The sequence below is a fragment of the Bison bison genome, unplaced genomic scaffold (assembly GCF_000754665.1).
Source record: "Bison bison bison isolate TAMUID 2011002044 unplaced genomic scaffold, Bison_UMD1.0 scf7180017864180, whole genome shotgun sequence".
Classification (NCBI taxonomy): Eukaryota; Metazoa; Chordata; class Mammalia; order Artiodactyla; family Bovidae; genus Bison; species Bison bison.
The window spans coordinates 9995647-10018650 of record NW_011494752.1 but is presented as its reverse complement, the minus strand read 5'-3'; the positions used below and the strand labels follow the sequence as shown (position 1 = coordinate 10018650).

At 51.4% G+C, this 23004-nt stretch overlaps 1 protein-coding gene across 2 annotated transcripts in view; it reads right to left on the bottom strand.

The window, feature by feature from the left end:
- Positions 1-1700: 1700 nt before the first annotated feature.
- The window catches only part of PIGL (phosphatidylinositol glycan anchor biosynthesis, class L), a 42015-nt gene continuing 20711 nt past the window's right edge, over positions 1701-23004 (bottom strand). The window contains exons 3-7 of one of the 2 annotated variants that reach the window (XM_010842944.1): positions 10994-11084; positions 7680-7747; positions 5905-5936; positions 4037-4170; positions 1701-2171 (exon numbers count right to left, since the gene is read on the bottom strand). In XM_010842944.1, coding sequence (XP_010841246.1) covers positions 2073-2171; positions 4037-4170; positions 5905-5936; positions 7680-7747; positions 10994-11084 — 424 coding nt within the window. In that variant the 3' untranslated portion in view covers positions 1701-2072. Of the gene's footprint in view, positions 2172-3766; positions 3942-4036; positions 4171-5904; positions 5937-7679; positions 7748-10993; positions 11085-23004 lie in introns of those variants that run through there. The other variant, XM_010842945.1, reaches the window with a different exon arrangement.

Genomic DNA, 23004 nt, shown 5'->3' with positions numbered 1-23004 from the left:
GGGGTGGGGGGGGAGTGGTGTCAAAGGACAAATGAGAGCTGGTGAGTGGTCACAAGCTACCCAAGCTGTGACAAGAACATGAACCCAGGAGTCTGGAGGAGAAGGAGCTAGTTGTGGAAAACCTCTGGGGGAGTGTGATGGGAGCCTGTTTCTTTTTTTTTTTAAGTCAATCAGCTTCTGATCCCCCCCGCCCCCCCTGCCAATTGTGGTAAAATACACAAAATTAATTTCTAGTGCACAGCTCAGTGGTGCTGGGTATGTTTACGGTTTTGTGCCACCAATTTCCACAGCTCTTCATTTTGCAAAACTGAGCCCCCTCTACCCATCAACAATAACTTTGAGCCTATGTTTTTAAAGGAAGCAGGATTTGGGAAAAGAAGAGAGAAGCAGCTGTGGACAGAGGTGTGGGCACAAGGTAAAGCCAGACTTGTGGTGGGAAGAAATAGAGGGTCAGAAAGAAATAGAAGCCGCCTGTGGCATCTTGGCTCTGTCCTATATGTGCTGGGAAGCCCTGAGGGCTCTAAACCGTCTTCCGACCCGTACCCTGCCACACCCTCCGTGTTCCATGTAGCTTCCTATCATAATCAGTGCTTTATTTATTACAATAAGATGCTTTCTTAAAGCATCCCTTCCATTACCAACTACTGGGTGTATATGTACATACCTAATGGCAAATGCTTAGTAAGTATTGCTCTTTGCTTTAGGAAAGTGACTTATGAAATTATCTGGGAGGGAGAGTAGACCAGAAAAAAGAGCAGGAGGAGGACATCCAGATGGACTGGGGTTCTGTGTGGTCACCACATCAGCTGAAGGCAGGTTGGAAGGAGCTGGTAAAACATTCTACAGGTGAAACAGGAGTATATTATGGTGCAGTGAACATCCTCTCTGACCTGCCTCCCTCTTGCAGTGGCATATAAAACATATAGTTTTGTGTCTCCTAAAAACAAATGCTAAGTCACTTCAGTCGTGTCTTCACGACCCTGTGGACTGTAGCCCACCAGGCTCCTCTGTCCATGAGATTTTCCAGGCAAGAATACTGGAGTGGGTTGCCATTCCTTTCTCCAGGGGATCTTCGCCACCCAGGGATCAAACTCAAATCTCTTATGTCTCTGGCATTGACAGGTGAATTCTTTACTACTAGATTCTGTATGGAGAAGGCAATGGCACCCCACTCCAGTACTCTTGCCTGGAAAATCCCGTGGATGGAGGAGCCTGGTGGGCTGCAGTCCATGGGGTCGCTAAGAGTCGGACACGACTGAGCGACTTCACTTTCACTTTTCACTTTCATGCATTGGAGAAGGAAATGGCAACCCACTCCAGTGTTCTTGCCTGGAGAATCCCAGGGACAGGGGAGCCTAATGGGCTGCTGTCTATGGGGTCGCACAGAGTTGGACACGACTGAAGCGACTTAGCAGCAGCAGCAGCTTCTGTATGTTTTGTTTTGCAACTTGCATTTTTTTTGTTGGTAGCATCTTGCTCTTCTCGTGTCCCCTGCATTGGGAGCGTGGAGTCTTAGCCACTGGACCACCTGGGAGGTCCCCTTGTGGAGGCGTTTTCCCTAGATTTGAATCTGATGTGTAGTCCACAAAGATAAAGCCATGGAATTATGGTTGAACAAATTCAGTATAGACTGCTCTGCATGTGTATGGGGGGTGAGCCTGCCTTGGAAAAAACATGAAAATACATGACATAGGACAGGATTCCAGAGACCTTTACGTTTATTTATAATAATCGCAGGTCTGTGTTAGGGAGTTCACAGACACTGTGCCATTGTGTGAACTGTTCCACACAAGAACTCGAGAAGCTAGCCAGGTAGCTGTCGTTGTCCTTGGCTTGGTTTGTGTTTGGTGGCTTTGGTTTTGTCGCCCAGAGGAAGACGCTCAGGTCTGGCAGCCTGTTGGGTCTGCACAGCTCCCATTTTATTAGAGGCCGGGCAGTTTGGAGGAGAGGGCCCTGGAACTCAGGTTGATGCTGGGATGTCCTTGACTCGGGGAGACAAGCCTGCTCCAGACAGGCCCTGGGCTCCCTGGCTGTCTTTCCCTTGGTTTCTTGGTCCGAGAGCCCGTTCTGGCTCAGAGAAAGTTCAGAGAGTTAATCCTCATGTAGCGGGAGAAAAGCATATAGAGGCGGCGGAACCAGAGCAGCTGGCTGCGGTGGCAGGACATGGCTCTCTGGGGGGACGAGAGGAGTGGTTCTGGAGCTGGTGGCTCTGCTGTTTCCATCTGCCTCCTCCCACCTGCACACTCAGAGCCACAGCCAGACCTGGCTTCCCCTGTGACCTTCGAAATCCCCTGGATTGGCCTATAGTGGCTGCTTCCCGCCCCAGCCCTCCATCTCCTGACATCCCCATGACAAGACGAGCCGGTGCTGATGCAGCCGAGCACAATCTCAGTCACAACCCTGTGAGCGAAGGGCTTTACTGTTGCTTTTTTTTTTTTAACAGATGAGGAAACTCATCCATCTCAAATAGCAAGCAGGTAGTAAAGCTGAGATTGGAACCCAGAGCCCTCAGGTTGATTCGAGCCTACATTCTTCACTCCTTTGCCCCGCCTATATTCTTCATCCTTTGGCCCCGTTACCCCATGTATATGACTCGTGCAGGGCTGTTTTCTGCTCAGACTCCTCTGAATCAGCTAAGCTGGGTAAATACAGCCACTCTGAGAAGAAGAAAGGAAGTGGTACCCATAGGTCCAGGGGTCTCTTTGCCATCTGGTGGGGGAATGTTATCCTATTATTCAGAACTAATGTAGCTCGGTTTCTAAATAGAATAGATCATAACAACTGATTTAACTAGATAGACCCTATAAATACAGTTCCTGTTTTTCTGTAAAGACCACAACTAATGCTTATAATCTAAGCGAGTATCATTGCAAACATTTACGTAAAAAACTCATTTTATATTCATTGTTCGAACATCCATGGCTTTAGAGATGTAAATACCCCGTGATGACTATAAGCTTGAAGCTGATAATGAGAACATCACTATATTCAGGCAAAAATATTACATACTGTGGTTTCAACAGGAAATACAACCACAATTTTTAAATAAAAATTTTTCTCAGAGTACCATTGGAACATATACATTACCATCTGTAAAATAGATAATGGGAGCTCAGTCTGGTGCTCTGTGATGGCCTAGAGGGGTGGGATGGGGTGTGAGGTGGGAGGGAGGTTCAAGAGGAAGGGGACATGTGTAGACATATAGCTGATTTATGGTGTTGATCAGAAGAAAACAATACAACATTGTAAAGCAATTATCCTCCAATTAAAACATTAAAAAAAAAATTACTCTCAGAGTTCCACATGAATGCAAAGGGTTAAGGACTAGAACTCCTGGCAGCCTCGTCGCTAGCCCAGTGCTTCTCAGACCACCGCCCCCCACCGACCACCACTTTTCCACCAAGAGGGCCTCGCCTGGCCTGACTCCTCAACAGGCAAACAGTGGGCTGCCCACTGGTCTTTACTGAGGCTCCTGACAAGTCTGAGTTCTTAAGACTCAAGCTGGAAGCCTGGTCCACGTATAACAGTAAAAAACCCATAAATCAAAATGTCCAATCTTCAGGGGTTTGTGAACTGTTTTATGGCAATGTCCGTGCAAGGGAACACAGGCAGCCATTAAGATTTGAACATGTAAGGATGTCAGAAAAGACGGTCAAGATGTTAAAGTAGGTTTCAAACAGCAGGCTCTGTGTCACCCCATTTTACATACATATGTCAATACTCTTGTATTTGAGTGATTACCTGTATGGGATGGGGTTGCAGGTAGTTTTGATGAATGATTTTTATTTTCGACTTGCGTTTATGTATCTACTCCCAGACTTTCCACACTGAGCCTATATTGTTACTTTTTTTTTTTTCCAGTTGTGCTGTTTCTATACTCAGAAGATAAGGTGCAAGTCCCTGAAGGTCTACGGCTCCCAGTGTCTGGCTGTGGGCCTGCCCTGGGGACAGAACCACATGGAAGGCCTTGGGTGAGGGGCTTTGGGGGACCTGATGGGGCGGGGGGAGCGGTGTGGGGACGAGGGGCGGTCCTCACCTGGGCCTGGGCTGCCTCACGTTGGGTGAGCACGAAGAGGGCGTCGCGGGCGAGCAGCAGGGAGCAGGGTAGGTCCAGCAGACAGAGGTATTTGCGCAGCAGGTTCACAGACTGGAGCGTGAGCACCGAGCACCCTGCGGGGGCGGGGGAGGGCGGGGTGACTTGCAGCTCCAGGCTGGTTTTCCTGAGCTCCCCACTGGCGTGCATCAGAGCTGCTCTTTGCCCATTGTTCTCACAGATGAGAGGGTGAAAGGGCCCAGAACACCTGGAGGCCACCCTCTGTGTGCTCTGTGCCCCCAGCAGGGAGAGACTGACTGCTGGAGGCCAGGGTCAAACCCAAGGGGGGAGTGGTGCAGGCAGACTTTCTGTCTTAGGAGGCTATAGGCCTGGCTCCTGCGTCACTGGAGAACTCATGGGCTTGGGGAGGTCCCTTCACCTCAGTGAGCCTCAAGTTTCTCATCTGTATGATGGGTTGTTGGTCATTTGTGAGTGTGGGACCCGCCTGTCTCCCACATGCCATGTGGTTAGCTGCTCAGTCGTGTCCAACTCTTCATGAGTACATGCCAGGCTCCTCTGTCCATGGGGTTCTCCAGGCAAGAATACTGAAGTGGGTTGCCATTCCCTTCTCCAGGGGACCTTCCCAACCCAGGTCTCTTCTGTCTCCTGCATTGGCAGGTGGGTTCTTTCCCACTAGCGCCAGCGGGGCTGTCTTCTGGGGTTGAGCAAACACACCAGAGCTATGTTCCTGAGCCCCTGCAGCTTCACCAGCCAGAAGCCCACCCAGAGAGGGCATGTTGCCTGGGGGTCCATCATTCAGTCCCCAGGGCTCTCCTGTGAGGGGTGCATGTCCACAAAGAAACTGGCTCAGGGAGGTGAGGGCGGTCAGACACCTTCCCGTGAGTTAGGAAGTGTTTCAGACCTGTCCAGCACCCAGCAGTCACCTACAGCCTGGTCAGTTACCTGGGGGATAGATGTGAGCTTGGATGGACATCCTGAAAGGACACTAGAGGTGGGATAGAAGCTGGCCAGGGAGAAAGCCGGGCAGGTGAGGGGCAAGGCCCACAGAGGTGGTTACGTCCTGTGTCAGCCCATATGGGTCCCAGGTTCTTGGTCAAAATTGTTTCTGGGTGTGTCTGTGGGTTTCACATCTGAACTGGATGACTGGGGAAAGCAGAAGGCCTGGATCGGTCTTGTCCAGTCCATCGAGGGAGGGAGAACGTGTCCCCTTCTGTCCGACTGCAGAGCTGGACCCTGCTCGTCTGCCCAAGATCAAGACTGACCCTATCGGCTCCCTGTTCTCAGGCCTTTGGACTCAGACAGATTAAAGGACGCCCTGGCTCTCCTAGGCCTCCAGCTTGCAGGTGGTGGATCCTTGATTTCTTGGCCTCCATAATCGTGTGAGCCAATTCCTTTTTATATATTATTATTGTTGTTCTGTTGCTAAGTCGTGCCCAACACTTTGTGACCCCATGGACCACAGCAAGCCAGGCTCGCCTGTCCTTTCCTTCTCCCGGTGTTTGCTCAGACTCATGTCCATTGAGTCAGTGATGCTGTGTAAACATCTGTATGTGTATAATATATACAGAAGCACATCTGTCTATCTGCATGTCCTGTTGGTCCATTTCTCTAGAGAACCCTGATGACACCCCCTCCTCCCTCACACACAGAGGATACTTCTCAGTGGACACAACTTGACCGTGAGGCCTGGGGAACCCACTGTGACAGGCACAGTGAGCTGAGTCAGGACAGTGTGGCCCTGCCTCCCTGTCCGCCCCCCTCCCGCCACTGGGCCAAGGGCAGCTCTCTGTATATTTAGCACATTTAGAGGGACAGTGGCAGCAACCTGTTGCAACAGGGCATGGCCTTACCTTTGGGTAGCTTCCCTTCTGCCTGCAGGGTCCTGGCAGAGAAAACGGAGAGAGTGCAAGTGAGAACCCTCTGCAGTTAATGGGAGGGGCTGTCAGAGCCTGGCCTGCCCCACCCTGGGGTCCCTCCACGTAGGTTTCCAGGCAGGTTCTTGAGCATAAGTCACCACAGAGATTCCTTGGACTCCACAGCTCTGGCTACGGCTGAAGGGGCTAGGGCGGGTCCTTCATCCAAGGTCAGCCAATCTGGAGATGACCAGTGGCTTATGAGGTGCCCTGGTCCAAGCTGTGCCCACCAGAGATGAAAGTAACAATGGACTCTTCAGAGTTTTTCTCCTTTATGAGATTGTGATGTGAGTGTGGTGGGAAAATATGTAAAGTGTTCATTGGTATTTCTTCCCTGACAGTCCTCTCCCCTTGCACACACCTCTTAGCAGTAGAGGCCATTCTGTGCTCACTGCCCTAAGAGGAGGCGTGAGGGGATTCCCTGGGGGTCCAGTCATTAAGACTTGGTGCTTCCACTGCAGAGGGCGCAGGTTCAATCCCTAGTCAGGGAACTAAGATCCCACATGCTGTGCAGTGTGGTGAGAAAAAAGCGTGTATCCTAAGAGGAGGGGTGAGCTGGGTCCAACAGCAATATGAAAATGAAATCCTTGTTTCGGAAGCTGACAGGTGGGCAATGGGACAAAGAGTCCCCTTCCCCCACACCCCAACACACAGACATATGGACTCATGGGGAAGGGGTTCTCAGGAGCAGGGATTAAAGACAAGAAGTTGGCCTGACTTACAGAGCTTGAGAAATAGAAAATGCCGAGCTCAGAGGCAGCTCATCCTGCACTCTGGGTGGAGCCCTGGGGATGAACTCCAAGGAAAGAGCTCAGAGGCAGGTCTAAGGGCAGGAGAGAGGTACCCTGGAGACACATCTTCAAGCCCTGAAGAGAACGGGCACATTCAGAAGAAAGGTGTAGAGTCAGTCCTTGACCTCAAGCTGCCCTCTCCCTTCCCTAGGCTGGGTCCAGCAAGCTGCTTTTGGGCCCAAGAGGAGCAGGCTCAAGAGATCAGGACATAAGCTACTGGTCTGTATGACCCCAGAGAAGTCCCTCAAGATCTGTGAGGGTTTTTTTTTTTTTTAAACCAGTTAAATGCAGGTGGTGGTCATGGTTGTTAGTTGTGTGGTCGTGGTTGTTAGTCGCTCAGTTGTGTGTGACTCATTGCAACTCCAGTGGGCTATAGCCTGCCAGGTTCCTCTGTCCATGGGATTTCCCAGGCAAGAATACTGGAGCGGGTTGCCATCTCCTCTTCCAAGGGATCTTCCTGACACAAGGATTGAATCCACCTCTCCTGCATCAGCAGGCAGATTCTTTACCACGGAGCTGCCAGGGAAGCCCTAAATGCAGATGCATGTCAGTAAAATGCAGTGGCTGCAAAGAACAGGTGAGATTTCAAATGATGTGCACATCCTCCTTCTCCAAAGAAAAATCTGAAATCAGGAGGATGCCCATTCATCGATCCCAGCCCTCAGACCTGCCCGTGAGCTACAAGGAGGTGAAATTTGGCTCTAACGTTTCCTGAGGCCAAAGCAGAGGGAGGAATCCAATCAGTTCCTGCATTTGGCTGCATCTGGGGACAGAGAGACTCAGCTATTAGGAGGCAAGGTCATAACTCTAGAACTTGAGGGCGCCTGCTCCTGGGAGGATAAGGTGAGATGACCCATGAGGTGGAGAGTAATGAGGAGACCGCCCACCCCAGCCACCCAGGGAACTGGCGCACCATCGTACCTCACAGCTGCATTCAGAGCCACGTGGTTGCTGTGCCCACTCACGCCCCCCTCATCGAAGGTCACCACCTGCAGAGACACAGAGCTGCACTCCAGACTGTCTGAATAGTCTCTCCCGCCTCCGTCCACACCACCTGGGACAGACAGGAGGACCCAGAACCCTGAACCTGTTCGTGTTCTGAGTGCATCAGAACTGACTTGGGAGCAGGTCGGTGGTGTGTGACTGCTGTTCAGCCCTGTGGCTGTGGGCTTGACTCTTCTCTTGCTCCTGGACAGCAGAGCAGAGTGGAACTGGGCCACGAGAGAAACCTGGGTTCAGCATGTCTGTGTTTCTTATCTGCCTGGCCTCTTAGCAGCACGTTTGGTTTCCCGAGTGGCTGCTGTGTGACCTTTGTTCATGTCGATGCCGTCTGATGATTCGGTCCCTCTTCCTGGTGCTGTGTTGAGGTCATGAAAGCGCTAGGGGACAGTGTCCACCACGCCCTGGGGCTCAGAGAAGCCCGTGGCTCCTCGTAGGCTGCCTCTGCGTCCACATTCTCAGACCAGCGTCTGCTTCTCCAACTATAAGCCTAGCCTAGGCTCCAGATTCATTTCTGCACAGATGAGTTAAAAAATCCAAAGAATAATTTGAGTAATAATAAATGTAATAGAATAGCTGGAATAAGTAAAAAAAAAAAAAAAAGAGATGTAGGAAAGAAGACAGGACTCAGAGAAAGGCACAGGTGTGGCTGGTTGAGGGGGATGGAAAGAGGGGACCAGGCAGCCAAGAGAGTAGGATTACGGAGGAGCAGGGGCAGGTGAGCTGACATTTAAAGAAAAACGCTGTTGACCTTGAGTTAATAATTAGTGAGGCTGAATGATGGGAACATGAGTTTCATTATACTCTTTGCTCTACTTTTGCATGCTTGAAATTCTCCACAGGGGGAAATTTTTTTTAAAAAGGCTTACAAACAGATCCCATTATGATGGATACGTGTCATACATTTGTTAAAACCCACGGGACATACAGCACCAGGAGTGAACCCTAGTGTGAACCTGGGGTGATGATGACATATTAGTGTAGATTCACTCACTGTACAGGTCATGGGGCCAGGGGTACGTGTATACTTTCTGCCCAGTTATACTGTGAACCTAACATTGCTCTGGAAACTATAGTGTGTTAAAAAAAAAACAAAAAACACTTCACCCTAGAACCCAGGTACCCCGTTCTGATCCCATCCTTCTGTGGAGCCAAGCCTGGAGTGCCGAAGTCCACTCTCACCTCTGACCTAGTTACCCTGACCTTCGGGCATATCATAGAATGTCGCTACTGGGAGCGATTTCATCTTCAGTGTCTTGGTTCTCTCATCTGTGACATTGGGAGAGTGAGGCCTCCCTCCTTTCTCTCTGGGTCAGGTGAAGGTCAAATGAAGCCCTGTGGGAACGTGTAGGACCTGGACAGCAGCCCAAGCTGAGTGTCTGCTGCCCTCGCTGAGGTGACTCTGGGACGCGGTTGTCTCAGGCCAGCCGGGGCACACTCCCTGGTCTGGGGGCTTGGGGCCACTGCAGTTCATCCCCATCACTTAAAATTCTCCAAGGTCTTGTTTCCTGTTTATCCCACACCTTGCAACAAGCCCTGAGTCTTCCTGCTGTGAGGAGGGCTGAGCTGAACTGTCTCCACCCCCTGGTCTCATGCAGATTAGGACCTGGCAGCAATGGCGTCTGTCCACCTTCCCCCCTAAACTGCAGAAATCTTTGTTCAAATGAAGTCTTCCCTGGACCCCAGTAAACAATAGGCTGCTTTCACTTCTCTAAGACAGTGGCTCACAGGACATGGTCCGTGAAGGATAAACAGCAACACCTGTCACCAGGGCAAGACACACAGCAAATACTGCCCCAAAGAGGGCTGAAGAAGTCACGGAGGGCTTCTGGGAGAAGGCGGTCTTAGCTGGGCCTGGACCACAAGTCAGTTTTCAGGGAAACAAACTTGGGAGATTCTTCTGTGTCTGTGCCCTGAGCTCCTCCCTGGATGTTCAGAGCTGTGGCTGTGATGTGGTCTAAACACGAACCTGGCCCCTCGGTGAGGTCCAGCCCTGTTCATCAGCCAGTGGCACCTTTGGGAGGGCTGGTCAGAGGTGGCCAAGTTCATAAAGATGGGGGTTTATCCCACAAGTAGGACTGACTGAAGACCAGTTGTTCCTATGAACCAAAGCCAGAGAGGAGAGAGTCTGGGGACTAGCTGTGGGCATGCCACTGCCCAGGAAGACAGGGTACCAAGGGTCACTGCAGCACACCTCATTGACCCTGCCCTGTGCCCCAGCCGGCCCTGAGGACCAGCTCTGTCCACCGCCAGGCTGTGGAGCCCTGAGAGGGTCTGAGTGTGGTCTGGGAAAAGCAGGGCAAGAGGAGCCAGGCCGGCTATCACCTCAGACCCTGAAGCAAGGTACATCCAGGAGGGGTGGGCCTGCAGCTGTTGGTGACCATTCGTCCGGCCAGAACAAAGTGTAAAGCCGGTGCCAATCCCTGGTGGGGCCAGCGGCCCCCCTGCACCTACAGCTCCGTGTGGTTCACAGCCAGCTGGCTAGGTGCCCGTTGTATTTATGTCATTAGAGCACAAAGGCAGTCTGACTAATCCACGAGAATCTGCCCTTAACAATGGCCTAATAACTCATTTCACTTGGAGGATGCATCACTGATAAGAAGCCTGACAGTGGGGTTCACCTTCTAACAAGGATTAATCAAAACTTAAAAGCCAGTGGCTGGGGCTTTAAATGGTAGGATTTAGGTATTAACTTGTGAAGGGTTATTCTTATTTTAGACGTTCCTGGCACCTTAAGATGGACTGCTGGCAGCATGCAGGCTGGCGAGGCCTGAGCGTCGAGGTGGGTGTTCCTGAGCCTCCTGCCTCTACAGGTGAATCGAATGCCCACTGGAGCTCTAACCAGGCATGTTCTCCCCGCAGGGGCTGTGGATTTATCCTCGCATTTTTCTGGAGGGAAAAATGGAGGCTCAAACCCCTAGCTTCATGCTTGCCGACATTGGGCAGCTTCTGAGCCTCTGGGAACCTGTCTCCTCGATGAAGGTAAGCATTAGGACAACACTTACTCCCAGAGTTACAGTGACACCCTAACATGAAAATGCTTGTTCTGTGCCAGCGCATCGAGGCATAGGCTCGTGGGGACCTGGGTTTTCAGAGGGCAGCATGGACATCGGGGGGCGGGTGAAGAGGGCACAGTCTGGGAAAATCTCTGCCTCCCCCTGAGCTCTGTGGTTACGCAGGAAAGGTGCAGAGAGATGGGCCAGGTCTCTGCTGGAGAGGAGGGCGTGTACCCTTACCAGCTTGATGCCATTGGCCTCTACGTGCTGGAGGAGGACATCAGCCGCCCGGTCTGGGTCCCAGCGCACGTCTGGGTCATCTGGGAAATCCCTGGAAGGAAGAAGTGCACGTTGGAAACCGTTTCTAACGGGGTGCAGGCTCTCCCCTCAGCTCTGGTAGGTGTGCGCGCGTGTGGGGTGCTGAGGATGTACAGACCAAACACAGCACACTCAGGGGATCTTGGCTCATGTCATGGCTGGGCAGTTGGGATGGAAGCAGATCTGTCCACAAGCTGGGAGACAGGTGTGGCCCCCAAGAGCTGAGACATGGGGCAGAGCTCCGATGTGTCTCGGTAAAAGTCACAGGAATGGCTTGTTGGTAAAAGTACTCAGTACTTTGGTAAAAGCAACTCAGTTAACCTCAGTACTCGTTTAACCTCAGACAGCTATGAAAGAGCCTGGACCATGCAGGTGAGTAGCCTGCGTGTTGCAGGGCCGTTACGGTTGGGTTTGATGCAGGTTTTCTGACTTACAGGGGAGAAGTTTAGCCCCAGGGAGGTGCCCCCAGGGGTAGGGGTCTCTGCAGGCCACTCTGGGCCTTGTTTCTGTCCACTATCACCACCACCTGCTGGTCTGACTCCAGCGTGAAGACATTATTCATAGTCTTATAACTAGATGGCCATCTCTGCCACCTCAGGTCCTGGGCGCCACCCACCTATGCTGGGGGGACAGGGCCCCCTGATTCCCACCAGGAGGTAGATGTCAACTCTCCATGGACACAGGCCATTATGAGACTCATTTAGGACTATGGTCAAAGGAGAGGTGCTGAAGGTTTTTTAGGAGGAAAACGACATGAATCTCAGGGTAGAACACAGCAACTTTCTGTGCTTCCTTGGCTGCCTCTTCCACACCCTGGGGAGCCTCCTGCCAGGGTGACTCTGAAAGCACCATCCTACCCATCATTCCCCCAGGGGCCCCCTAATGCTCCTGCCTCTATAGGACAGACAGCTTGGTTGGTGGCAGGGACTGGACGGGGAGGAAGGGAGAGGCAGGGACCAGGATGAAGTTCGTTAGGCCTCATTCCTGGGGAACGAGCTGAACATGGGATGGAGAACATGACCTACTGAGCTTGAGCAGGAAGAGATTCAGGAATTTTCCAGGGAATTCAGGAAATACCCAGGAATACCCAGGAGTGAGAACAACTACACACGTCCCCCTGGCTGAGAGGCCCACATAAATGCACCAAGGTGTCATTTTGGAAACCAGAGAACAAGGAGATGATCAGAGGTTGGCAAGGCCAGAAGCCACTGTTGCCTCTAGGGAAAGACATCAGAGCCTAGGAACGGGAGTGATTGATGGCAGGAACTACGAGGGCAGCAGCTGGAGGCCCGGCAAACATTCAGCTGCTGATAGAGGTGCTGTGAGGAGCGGGGAGACCTTCCAGTCTCCCATTATGGCCAACTATTGGTCAGACCTACTGAGAAGTCAGTTAGTTGGCAAGGGAGGCAGGAAGCATGGTTGCCGTCGGTCCAGGTGTCTGGCAGCACTCGAAGCAAGTGCCCAATGGACATTTGCTGTCAACTACGCCCCAGACTTGAGCCTAAACCTTCAAGGGTAGCAGCAGTCTGCCCTTCTGGGAATGCAATCGCCACTAGCTGCCCAGGTACAGAGGGCAGCAGGGAGGTCACGGAGGTCACTGCTGGGCAAGCAGGAGTCCAGGCTCAGGGAAGACAGACAGGGCAGCGGCTGGTGGGCAGCTCCACCCCAGCAGCTCTGCCTATGATCAGAGTGGCCCAGTGTCACCAGCAGGCATCCTGATGCCAGGTCGGATGACAGAACACACGAGTTCCAGTTGCCTGCTCACCAGGTGCCCGGGGCCTGTGCTGCGTCATCCCTAGAGCTAGGAGGACCTGGGCCACACTGGTGACCTGAGAGCCCTGATGTCTAGGACTTTGTGTCACGCAATTTTTGAGTGAGGTTGAAATGCTGACGGTGGATGGTAGTTTTTAGGAAAGAGTAGGGGCCTTGGCGGAGAAGGCAATGGCACCCCACTCCAGTACTCTTGCCTGGAAAATCCCATGGACGGAGGACCCTGGTGGGCCGCAGTCCATGGGGTCGCTAAGAGTCGGACACTACTGAGCAACTTCACTTTCGCTTTTCACTTTTATGCATTGGAGAAGGAAATGGCAACCCATTCCAATGTTCTTGCCTGGAGAACCCCAGGGACAGGGGAGCCTGGTGGGCTGCCGTCTATGGGGTCACACAGAGTCGGACACGACTGAAGTGACTTAGCAGCAGCAGCAGCAGGGGCCTTGGATGAGCTTCCCAGGTAGCACTAGTAGCAAAGAACCCACCTGCCAGTACAGAACACAATAGATGCAGGTTCGATCCCTGGGTCTGGAAGATCCCCTGGAGGAGGGTCTTCTCATGCCAGGCGCTGCATTAAAGTGCTTGATTGGTTGACTGAGCCAAAGGCAGCTATACCTGCCTTTAGAGGTTGAAACATACAAATAAGAGTTTTAAAAGATAGTAAAATTTATAAAAACAGATTAGAGGCGAAAAGGAAAAAAGGGGATTTCCCTGGTGGTCCAGTGGCTAAGACTTCTTGCTCCCAAGACAGTGGGTCTGGGTTGGATCCCTGGTTGGGGACCTAGATCCCACATGCCACAACTAAAGATCCCACATGCTGCAACTAAGACACGGTGCAGCCAAATAAGTAAAAAAAGAAAAAATTGAATTGCAGGGGGAATAAGGCATCCCTAGGGGACCACTTCCCCTCAAGGCAGGAAAATATAAAATTTTATATTTTATTAAAGTATAGTTAAGTGTAGAAAAAGTGACGCCTGTGAGATCAACAACATGAGTTGTCTTTTGCCTATGGGTAAAAGTGTTAGTCACTCAGTGGTGCTGACTCTTTTCGACCCTATCAACTGTAGCCCCCCAGGCTCCTTTGTCCATGGCATTCTCCAGGCAAGAATACCAGAGAGGATAGCCATTCCTATCTCCATGGGATCTTCCTGACCCAGGGATAGAACCTGGGTCTCCTGCATTGCAGGCAGATTCTTTACCATCTGAGCCACCAGGGAAGACTTTTGCCTAAAGTTCAGCCCTAATCAACTCAAGGCTTGGGTCCAAGTAGTAACTTTTGCAATAGTTCTTTTCTTCTCTGATGGATTAACAATCCCGCCTTAGATAAACATGCCAGCAGAGGTGTGAACACAAGTGTGAGTCAGCCATCCGGCCCCTCCTTAAGGGAGTGTTGGTGAACGGCCTTTGCCCTATTTTTCTTGGTGCTGTCCTGCGTTTTGCTGGCTGGGGTCAGGGAGGAGGGCTGGAACTGAAGCTGCCATCGAGATGCATGAAGTAACTTAGGTCTGAAAGCGAGGCAGAGTAAAGTTGCCAAAAGGAAAGTGCCCTGGCCCGCCACCAGAGCCCCAGCCAATGCATCTCCTATCACAGCTGTTGTAGTCACTGTGGGTTTTCTGTCATCTGCTGCATAACCAGATCTTGATTTAGATATGCCATCATTTTGTAAAGCCTCTATTTTACTGATTATGTAGGTTGTTTCCAGTTTTTATTATTGAAAAAAGTTGTAACTAGCATCGTTATACTTAACACTTCATATGAATCTCTCAATATTTCCTTGGGATAAAATCCTAGACATGTCACTTGGGAGTCAGAGATGAAGTGAGGAGAACCTTGCAGATCTCTCTGTGAGGAGCAGTGTTAAGAGGAGGAAGTGGAAAGTGGGTTAACTCACCAGGAACAGCATCACAGAGAGAGAAAGAGCAGTGTACTTCATAGGCTGGAGGGAAAGACAAACAAGGACAACTCTTCTCAGAGCTCCATGCCTCCTAAAAATCTCAGGTGTTTTATACCTACTTCCTTATCCTTATGACTCATGAAAGTGGAAGTCACTCAGTCACGTCTGACTGTTTGTGACCCCACAGACTGTAGCCCGCCAGGCTCCTCTGTCCATGGAATTCTCCAGGCAAGAATACTGGAGTCAGTTGCCAGTTCCTTCTCAAGGGGATCTTCCCAACCCAGGGATCAAACCCAAGTCTCCTGCATTGCAGGTGGATTCTTTACTGTCTGAGCCACAAGGGAAGCTGGCAAAGGCCAGTCATTTACATTTTTCTCCAGCTGGAGAGAGTTGGTTGGAAGGGAATGAGTTACACGTAGAGTGAGAGGCACTAGAGGCTGGCTAAGTGGGGCTGCAGTGGAACATGTGTGTTGTCAGGAGCCCCATTTCATCTTGGTAACCAGCCCTTCTCCTGGGAAATCACATGGATGTCGTTTAGCAATAAGAGTGAAATGGTGCAGGTCCAATTGGGACTTGAACTCACGGTCTTTTAACTGAGACCACTACACCTGGTCTCAGGACTTACTGAAGATCAGGTTCTTGATGTCTCATCACAGAAAGAATTCAGTGAGAGACAAAGTGATAGGTAAGAAGTGGATTCACTTAGAGAGAAACACACCCCAGACAGAATGTGGGCCATCTCAGAAGCCCAGAGTGGCACAGGGTAGGGGGTTGTCAACAGGGGTGGGTAATTTCATGAGCTACTGAGTGTGAGGAGTGTTCCAGCTATTTCAGGGAAGGGGTGGGGATCTGCAGGAATGGGGCCACTGTCCACTTTTTGACCTTTATGGTTGGCCTGAGAACTGTCATGGTGCCTGTGGGTGTGTTACTTAGTTTGCTGATGTGTTACAATAATGAATGAATACTGAGGCTCAAGGTCTAGTGGAAGTCGAGGGGTTGGCCATTTTGGATCTATTTGGTTCTAATTAGTTTCTGTCGTGTCTTCAGGCTGTGTGGTTCTTTGAAGTGTTATGCTGGCCCCCTTCCCTGCTGTTTCAATAGAAGAACAGAGGCCAAGCCATAAGAGTAGTCAGGCTTCATATTTAAGGGACATCTGGACTTGCCATACCCAACCTGAGGTATGTGTGAACCACGTGGTGGGTTTGCTTCAGCGTGGACAAGGATTCTGAAGCTGCTCCCAGCTCTCCCCAAACCTAGATGTGAGCAGGCCCATGGCAAACAATAATAAAGTTACCAAGAGGTCCCAGAAACTTCCTTCAATTATTAGCAAGCTACTTCTTGGCTTTTATCGCAATTTTAATAAAAGTATATGGAGATACCTCCGGTGCTGGTGTGCCTGAGTAGCTCTGCTAACACGGAAAGCTGAGTAACTCTTTCTGGATGAGACAGGGGATAGGGTGGCTGAAAACAGGTTTCTGGTCAGGTTTTGCCAAGTAGAGCAGAGATGACACCTCTGCAGACTTGAGGATGAGGACAAGCAGGGGTTGTATCAGCCACCCCCTGCAGGAGGACTGCAACACGCAGAGCCCTTCAGCTCAGAAATGAAGTGTCTGGCAGGTCACACCTTGAACCTAGACTCTTGATTAAGAGACCTGTGGTTGCTCTACATCTCATCAGTGAGGTGATGGTTCCTGATAAGAAGCCGGCCCTGGAAAACCAGGAATGAGGGCAGAATTTACAAGGTCATTCACAAAGCAAGCCTGGAGACTAAAACATTATAAAGACCTGTGAAAGATTGTTTGAAGAGGCATTTTACAAAGCAGGAAATGCAAGCTACCAACATATATTGCTCTAATTCTCAGGAGTCAAACAAATGCAGAATTAAAGCAGGACCTGGTGTGGAGGAGGGCTCACAGGAAGGGGCCAGTTTACCGGCTGCACCTGTGCCGGAAGGCTGTTTGGCTACCCGATTGTGCCCTTTGACCTTTTTAGAAATGACTCTACGGAAGTAATCAGCCTAACAGTGGAAGTCCTCTCAGGCAGACACCACTTTCACTGCATTTACAGAGGGAAAGAGGCTGCAGTTCTCTAGTTCTGCCACCAGGGAACAATTTCTCTAACTTCCTGAACTGTGGCTTTTGAAAAATGCTAAAGATAACACAAGAGTTTTAGGGCATGTTCAAAGTCAAAGCAAAGAAAGTTAAATACACCCAAGGAAAGGAATGTTAAAACAAAATTGAAAAAAAAAAAAAAAAACACCCTCCCGTAACTAAACTTTAGTTTTGCTCCTGACTTAAGAATGAGACTCATGTGAAAGAGGAAATCTATTTAGGGGAATTGAATTCTGGAAACAAAGCCCTTCTGTGAGCGAACTTCCAAATAAAGGGCTCTGGGTTCAAGAGTCCAGATACCCTGGCCTGGGCTCCCCAGAAAGCAAGGCCTGTTGGGGGCTGTGACCCGGCGCGGGAGGGCAGTCGCAGGGGGAGGGGAAGCGGTGCAGACTTGCGGGCTGGCTCCGGGGTCCCGCGGGCTGGCTGCCGGACCGCGAGAAAAGCATCTCAGAGCCACGCGTCCGTCCGTGAGGAGGAAGAGGGATGTACCGATCTTGAGGGCCGACAACGCTTGCAGGATTCCGTGCGAGGGCAGAATGGGGCAGGGCAGGGCTCCTAGAGCGCGGGATTTCTGCACCTTTACCCGCGGGCCTAGCGTGGACTGGGCACCAACGCGGATGCAGGGTCCGGGGCGGGGGTGGGGGGCACCTCGTGGGGCCGCGGCCCTGCGACCCCCGAGGGGCTGGGACGGGCGCTCTGGACGCGACCGGACACACAGAGGATGCGGCACCCCGGGGGTGCAGTGAGCGAACACGGCCTCAATTCCGCCGGAAAAGGCCCCAAACCTAGCCCTGCCTTGGACCTCCGCGCTCGGCCCGGGAGATTCAGAATAACTGTGACCTGCTCTGCACTTTGTAGTGACTGCCCCCGGCCGTGTGAGGCGTGGCCTCGGGGTGGGGGGCGCGGTGGGCTGTCCCCTCCCGAGCCTGGGGACCCGGGGGTGGGCACAGTCACCGCGCCCCGCGGGCGCCGTGTGCGCCCTTATTTGGGCCTGTGGATCGTCCTCCACCCCATCTCCATCCCCCACCCCGGCTTATTTCTAAACCGAGGACTTCCTCAGACCTCCGGGCGGGCAAAGGTCACCCGAGTTCAGGGCCACCGGAGGTGGGCGGGGCGCAGGCGGGTCACCTGGGCTGCTGCGGGGGGTGGGGGTGGGGTCGCGTCTGGGAATCGCCAGGGACAAGTCAAGAGGAGAGAGGAAAAGAAACAGGGAAAGGCGAAGAGGAAAGAAGGGACCAAGAACCAGGAAGAGGCTGAAACAGACCAGTTGGTGTCTGTGAAACATCTGGGCTGCCAGCCATCCCACCCCCGCAAGCAATTTAAGAGCGTGGACAACGACCACGTGTCCCAGGAGACCCTTGTCCACAGAGGCGCCTGGCCCTCCTCAGGCACATAAAAGGGACCTGCAGGTCAGGGCTGTAGCTCACGTTTCTCAGGAAGACATGCATTTTACATTAATCAGTACCCCCATCAAGGTGTGTAAATCCTGTGAAGTTCTTGTGAGATCTTTCCCCCCAAATTGCCAATTTGCTGTCTTACGTGGCAACTGAGAAACAGAACTGCTCACTGAGCTCACTTCAGCGGTCACAGGGCTCAGCTGGGAGGCCCAGGTCTCCGTCCCCACCTGTCCCCTCTCCCCAGGGCCCCCCTGAGCAGAGGCTGTGCAGTGTTGCTCAGGACAGAGATAGAAGGGCCGGGGCCTACACTTCGGACACTTCTCAATCTTCTGGTACCTGAAATGTCCGCCTTACTCCCTTTTTAAAAAAAAGCCAAATTTAGGGTCATGTCAGAGAAGGGGTTCATCCCTGACTTCAGCACACACCTGGAACCAAGTGAGAAGAGCAGAAGCAAAGCCAGAGGGTGGGATATGGAGTCCCCGTGGGCAGTGCAGTTAGCCCACTAGGACACCCTGGAGTCCCAGTGTGGGAAGGGGGTTGCCAAACCAGGGAGCCCCTGGGGCATCTCAGGGTGAAAGGGAACCATAACTGTAGGTTCCACTGAACTGCAAGGCACCTCAGGAGGATCAGACCAGTGCTCAAATAATTAAATCCAAGGCAAAAAGTCACTGCAAGAAACAGTCAAACACGTTGCTGTGGTGGTTCAGAGAGGAAATGTTAAGGTTGTACAGTATGGATGAAAGAGTCATGTAGGTGGCGGTGTCTGTGTTGGGTCAGGATGAACAGGCCTCCAGACAGGGGCTAGAGTTCTAGAAAGAGAAGAGTGGAGCCATGGTGTGTGGGGTGAGTGTGGGGCCGTGACTGAGGTCACCACCTGTCTCGTGTAGAGACCGTCATACAGGGGGAGGGGCACAGGGAGGTTTCCTCAGGGCAGTGGCTGGATCAGGTTTGCTTTAGGATGTCAACCTGGGAAAGTGAAGGGTGAACTTGGGGGTGGAGCACAGTTAGGCCTTGGCAAGGGTCCAGACCAAAGACGAGGCTCTGGGGATGGGAGAGAGAAAGGCGCCCAGAACATTTATGGAAGGAGACTTTGTCAGATTTAGTGCCTGACTGGATGGTAAGAGTAAGAAAGAAAACGCCATTGAAGGTGACTCCAGCATCACATGCGAGGACTTCATGTTTGCCTGGTGCCTTCCTTACAGTCAGAAAGTGTTAGTTGCTCAGTTGTGTCTGACTCTTTGGGGCCCCATGGACTGTAGCCCACCACGTTCCTCTGTCCATGGAATTCTCCAGGCAAGAATACTGGAGTGGGTTGCCATTTCCTTCTCCAGGGATCCAACCCAGGTCTCCCACATTGTGGGCAGATTCTTTTCCTGTCTGAGCCACCAGGGAAACCCATGTCAGAGGTGTCACTTTATTTAGTCATCACTGGGTGTAATAATGCAGAGTGCTAGGAGGGGCACTGAAACTGGTGGTACCCAGCTACAGAGAGCTCAGTCAACTGGGGCTTCCTTTTTTTTGGTTTGTCTTAAGACTGTCGAAATTAAAACAGTGCATTAAAAAAAAAAAAAATACTCATGAAGGAGCTGTAGCCATGGAGAAGCTCTCCGGGAATTGCCTCAAGGGAGCAGGAACCAGAACCGTAGCTTGGTGAGCTTGAGTCAGGTTGGGGGAGAAGGGAGGGATGGTCTGGTGGGGCAGAGACGGAGCAGACCAGTCCACGGGACCGTGATGGCGGGGCTTGAGGAAGGAAAGGCTGCTGGATTTCACCTCTCGGGGGGACCATGGGCGGCCCTGGCAGCAGTGCCCATGAAAAGGGGCAGGTGGTGCAGAAGGATGGGCCAGTGGGTGGTGAGAGAGCAGCGCCAGGAGCTTCAAGAAGTTTGGGAGGAAGAAAGAGGCAGGAGGCCTGAGGGACTTGGGAGGCCAGGAAGGGTTTGTGCAGCTGTGAGGATGTCTGAGGATGCAGCAAACCAGTAGCCATGGTGGTAGAGAGCAAGCTACCCACATGGGGCAGGAGGGGACAGGTAAGGCCCGGACAATCTGGCCGCAGAGGATGGACGTGTGAAGCAGGGAGCAGAGCTGCGGACTTGACGAGGGCTAACAGCTCCCGCATCATCAGCCGTGGTGAGGATAAAACGAGGTAAAACCTGGTGGACACTTAGAGGCTGGCATGTGGTCAGGGTCCTGTAAAGGTCAGCTCTTGAGCTGACTCTGGATTGGATGGTATTTGATGCCAAGAAAGGAAAGGGGTGATGGGTGCTGGGCCACAGAGAAGGGCAGTCAGCAGCAGACACCCTGTGTGATTAGACCCAGGGGTCTTCAAAGGTTTCTGAGGATTCCACCTGTGTTTCAATGAGAGGACCTCTCTGCAGAAGCCTAGACGCAGAGGGTGGGGATAGAAAGATGGAGACAAAATGGATACCTGGCTGGAGGGCTGAGTAGGAGCAGGGGAGGGAGCTGAGAGGTCCCGGGTACCCTCCACAGCAACCTTGGGGGCAGTGGTGCAGTCAGCAGAGGTGAGTGCTCAGGCTGCCAGAAGAGGACTGCGAGGAGGCTGAGGAGGGTTCACAGTGACCAGGCTGGCAGAATGGGGAAGCTGAGAGTGGCCTGCCTGATGGCTCTGGATGGACACCCCAGCACCAAGGGCGAGGCTGGGTGCTGGTCATGAGCACGAAGGGCACAGGGCCCAATGATTTACAAAACGGGAGGGTCCTGGTGGCCATCCAAGTTTACGGGGAGGTACACTAACATCCTCCCTACGAGTTTCAGCAGCTACGAGAAGGGCCTGGTGAGATCAGCTGCTGGCCAGGCACAGCTAAGCAAGTGTCAGGAGTGACCCCAAAGCTGTAACTGGCCTGCAGGGGGTCCTGGGCATCCCCAGCAGACAGGCTGGGAGGTGGGACAATGGGACAAGGCTCTAAGCAGTGTATTCTTACTCTAACTCAACAGGATTAATATTAATTGCCGACTTTGTAATAGTTCAGTGAGAACTTTTATATAATCAGTGAGGTAAAGTGTTTACAAAGTCTCACTGTTCGGTTGCTTAATAGAGATTAACATCTCTGCTGAGAGTGGTGAGTCCTAAGTGAGAGATTCTGCTCCTCGTGGATGGCTTCTGAAGCAGCCAGTGCTTCTGAGGTCTCGTGAGATGTGGCTGAGCTCAGAGCTGAGGCTGTGTCATTGGTACTTGGGCTCGGGGGACTGCATGCTCTGGGCGATACACAGAGGTCCCCTCAGGAATGCCAGTGACTGGAGACTCCAGAATTTTCTTCCTCACTCTCAGTCCTTCCTGCTCTTGCATTCCTATGAGAAAACTTGCTCCTATACTTATGCTCCAAGCAAAAAGACCAAATAATTCCCCTTCCCAGGTGACCTGATCCAAGCTTCCCCTGTCCTGGATGACCTGATCCAGGCTTGCCCACTCCACTTCTCTGTCTCAGGAAATGGGAGTTGCAACTCAGAAATAGCAGCTCAGAGGTTCCCAAACATTACTGTGCTTTATGATCATCTAGGGAGTCTGTAAAAAATGCAAAATCTAGGTTTCTTACCTCACTAGGGTCAAGGTCTTATCCTGGAGGTGGACAGGAAGCCCACACTGCAAACCCTGATGTGTAACTAAATAGCTTCTTACTCTATGTATCACTCCAGTGTGAACAGCTGTGGGGTGTTATTTATTTCACGATGGTTAATGATGTGGAGAAGCTCTATACAGTCAGCAAAAACAAGACCAGGAGCTGACTGTGGCTCAGATCATGAACTCCTTATTGCCAAATTCAGACTGAAATTGAAGAAAGTAGGGGAAACCACTAGACCATTCAGGTATGACCTAAATCAAATCCCTTATGATTATACAGTGGAAGTGAGAAATAGATTTAAGGGTCTAGATCTGATAGAGTGCCTGATGAACTATGGAATGAGGTTCGTGATATTGTACAGGAGACAGGGATCAAGACCATCCCCGTGGAAAAGAAATGCAAAAAAGCAAAATGGCTGTCTGGGGAGGCCTTACAAATAGCTGTGAAAAGAGGAGAAGCAAAAAGCAAAGGAGAAAAGGAAAAATATAAGCATCTGAATGCAGAGTTCCAAAGAATACCAAGAAGAGATAAGAAAGCCTTCCTCAGCGATCAATGCAAAGAAATAGAGGAAAACAACAGAATGGGAAAGACTAGAGATCTCTTCAAGAAAATTAGAGACACGAAGGGAACATTTCATGCAAAGATGGGCTCGATAAAGGACAGAAATGGTATGGACCTAACAGAAGCAGAAGATATTAAGAAGAGGTGGCAAGAATATACAGAACTGTACAAAAAAGATCTTCATAACCAAGATAATCATGATGGTATGATCACTCACCTAGAGCCAGACATCCTGGAATGTGAACTCAAGTGGGCCTTGGAAAGCATCACTATGAACAAAGCTAATGGAAGTGATGGAATTCCAGTTGAGCTATTTCAAATCCTGAAAGATGATGCTGTGAAAGTGCTGCACTCAATATGCCAGCAAATTTGGAAAACTCAGCAGTGGCCACAGGACTGGAAAAGGTCAGTTTTCATTCCAATCCCAAAGAAAGGCAATGCCAAAGAATGCTCAAACTACCACACAATTGCACCTCACACGCTAGTAAAGTAACGCTCAAAATTCTCCAAGCCAGGCTTCAGCAATATGTGAACCATGAACTTCCAGATGTTCAAGCTGGTTTTAGAAAAGGCAGAGGAACCAGAGATCAAATTGCCAACATCTGCTGGATCATCGAAAAAG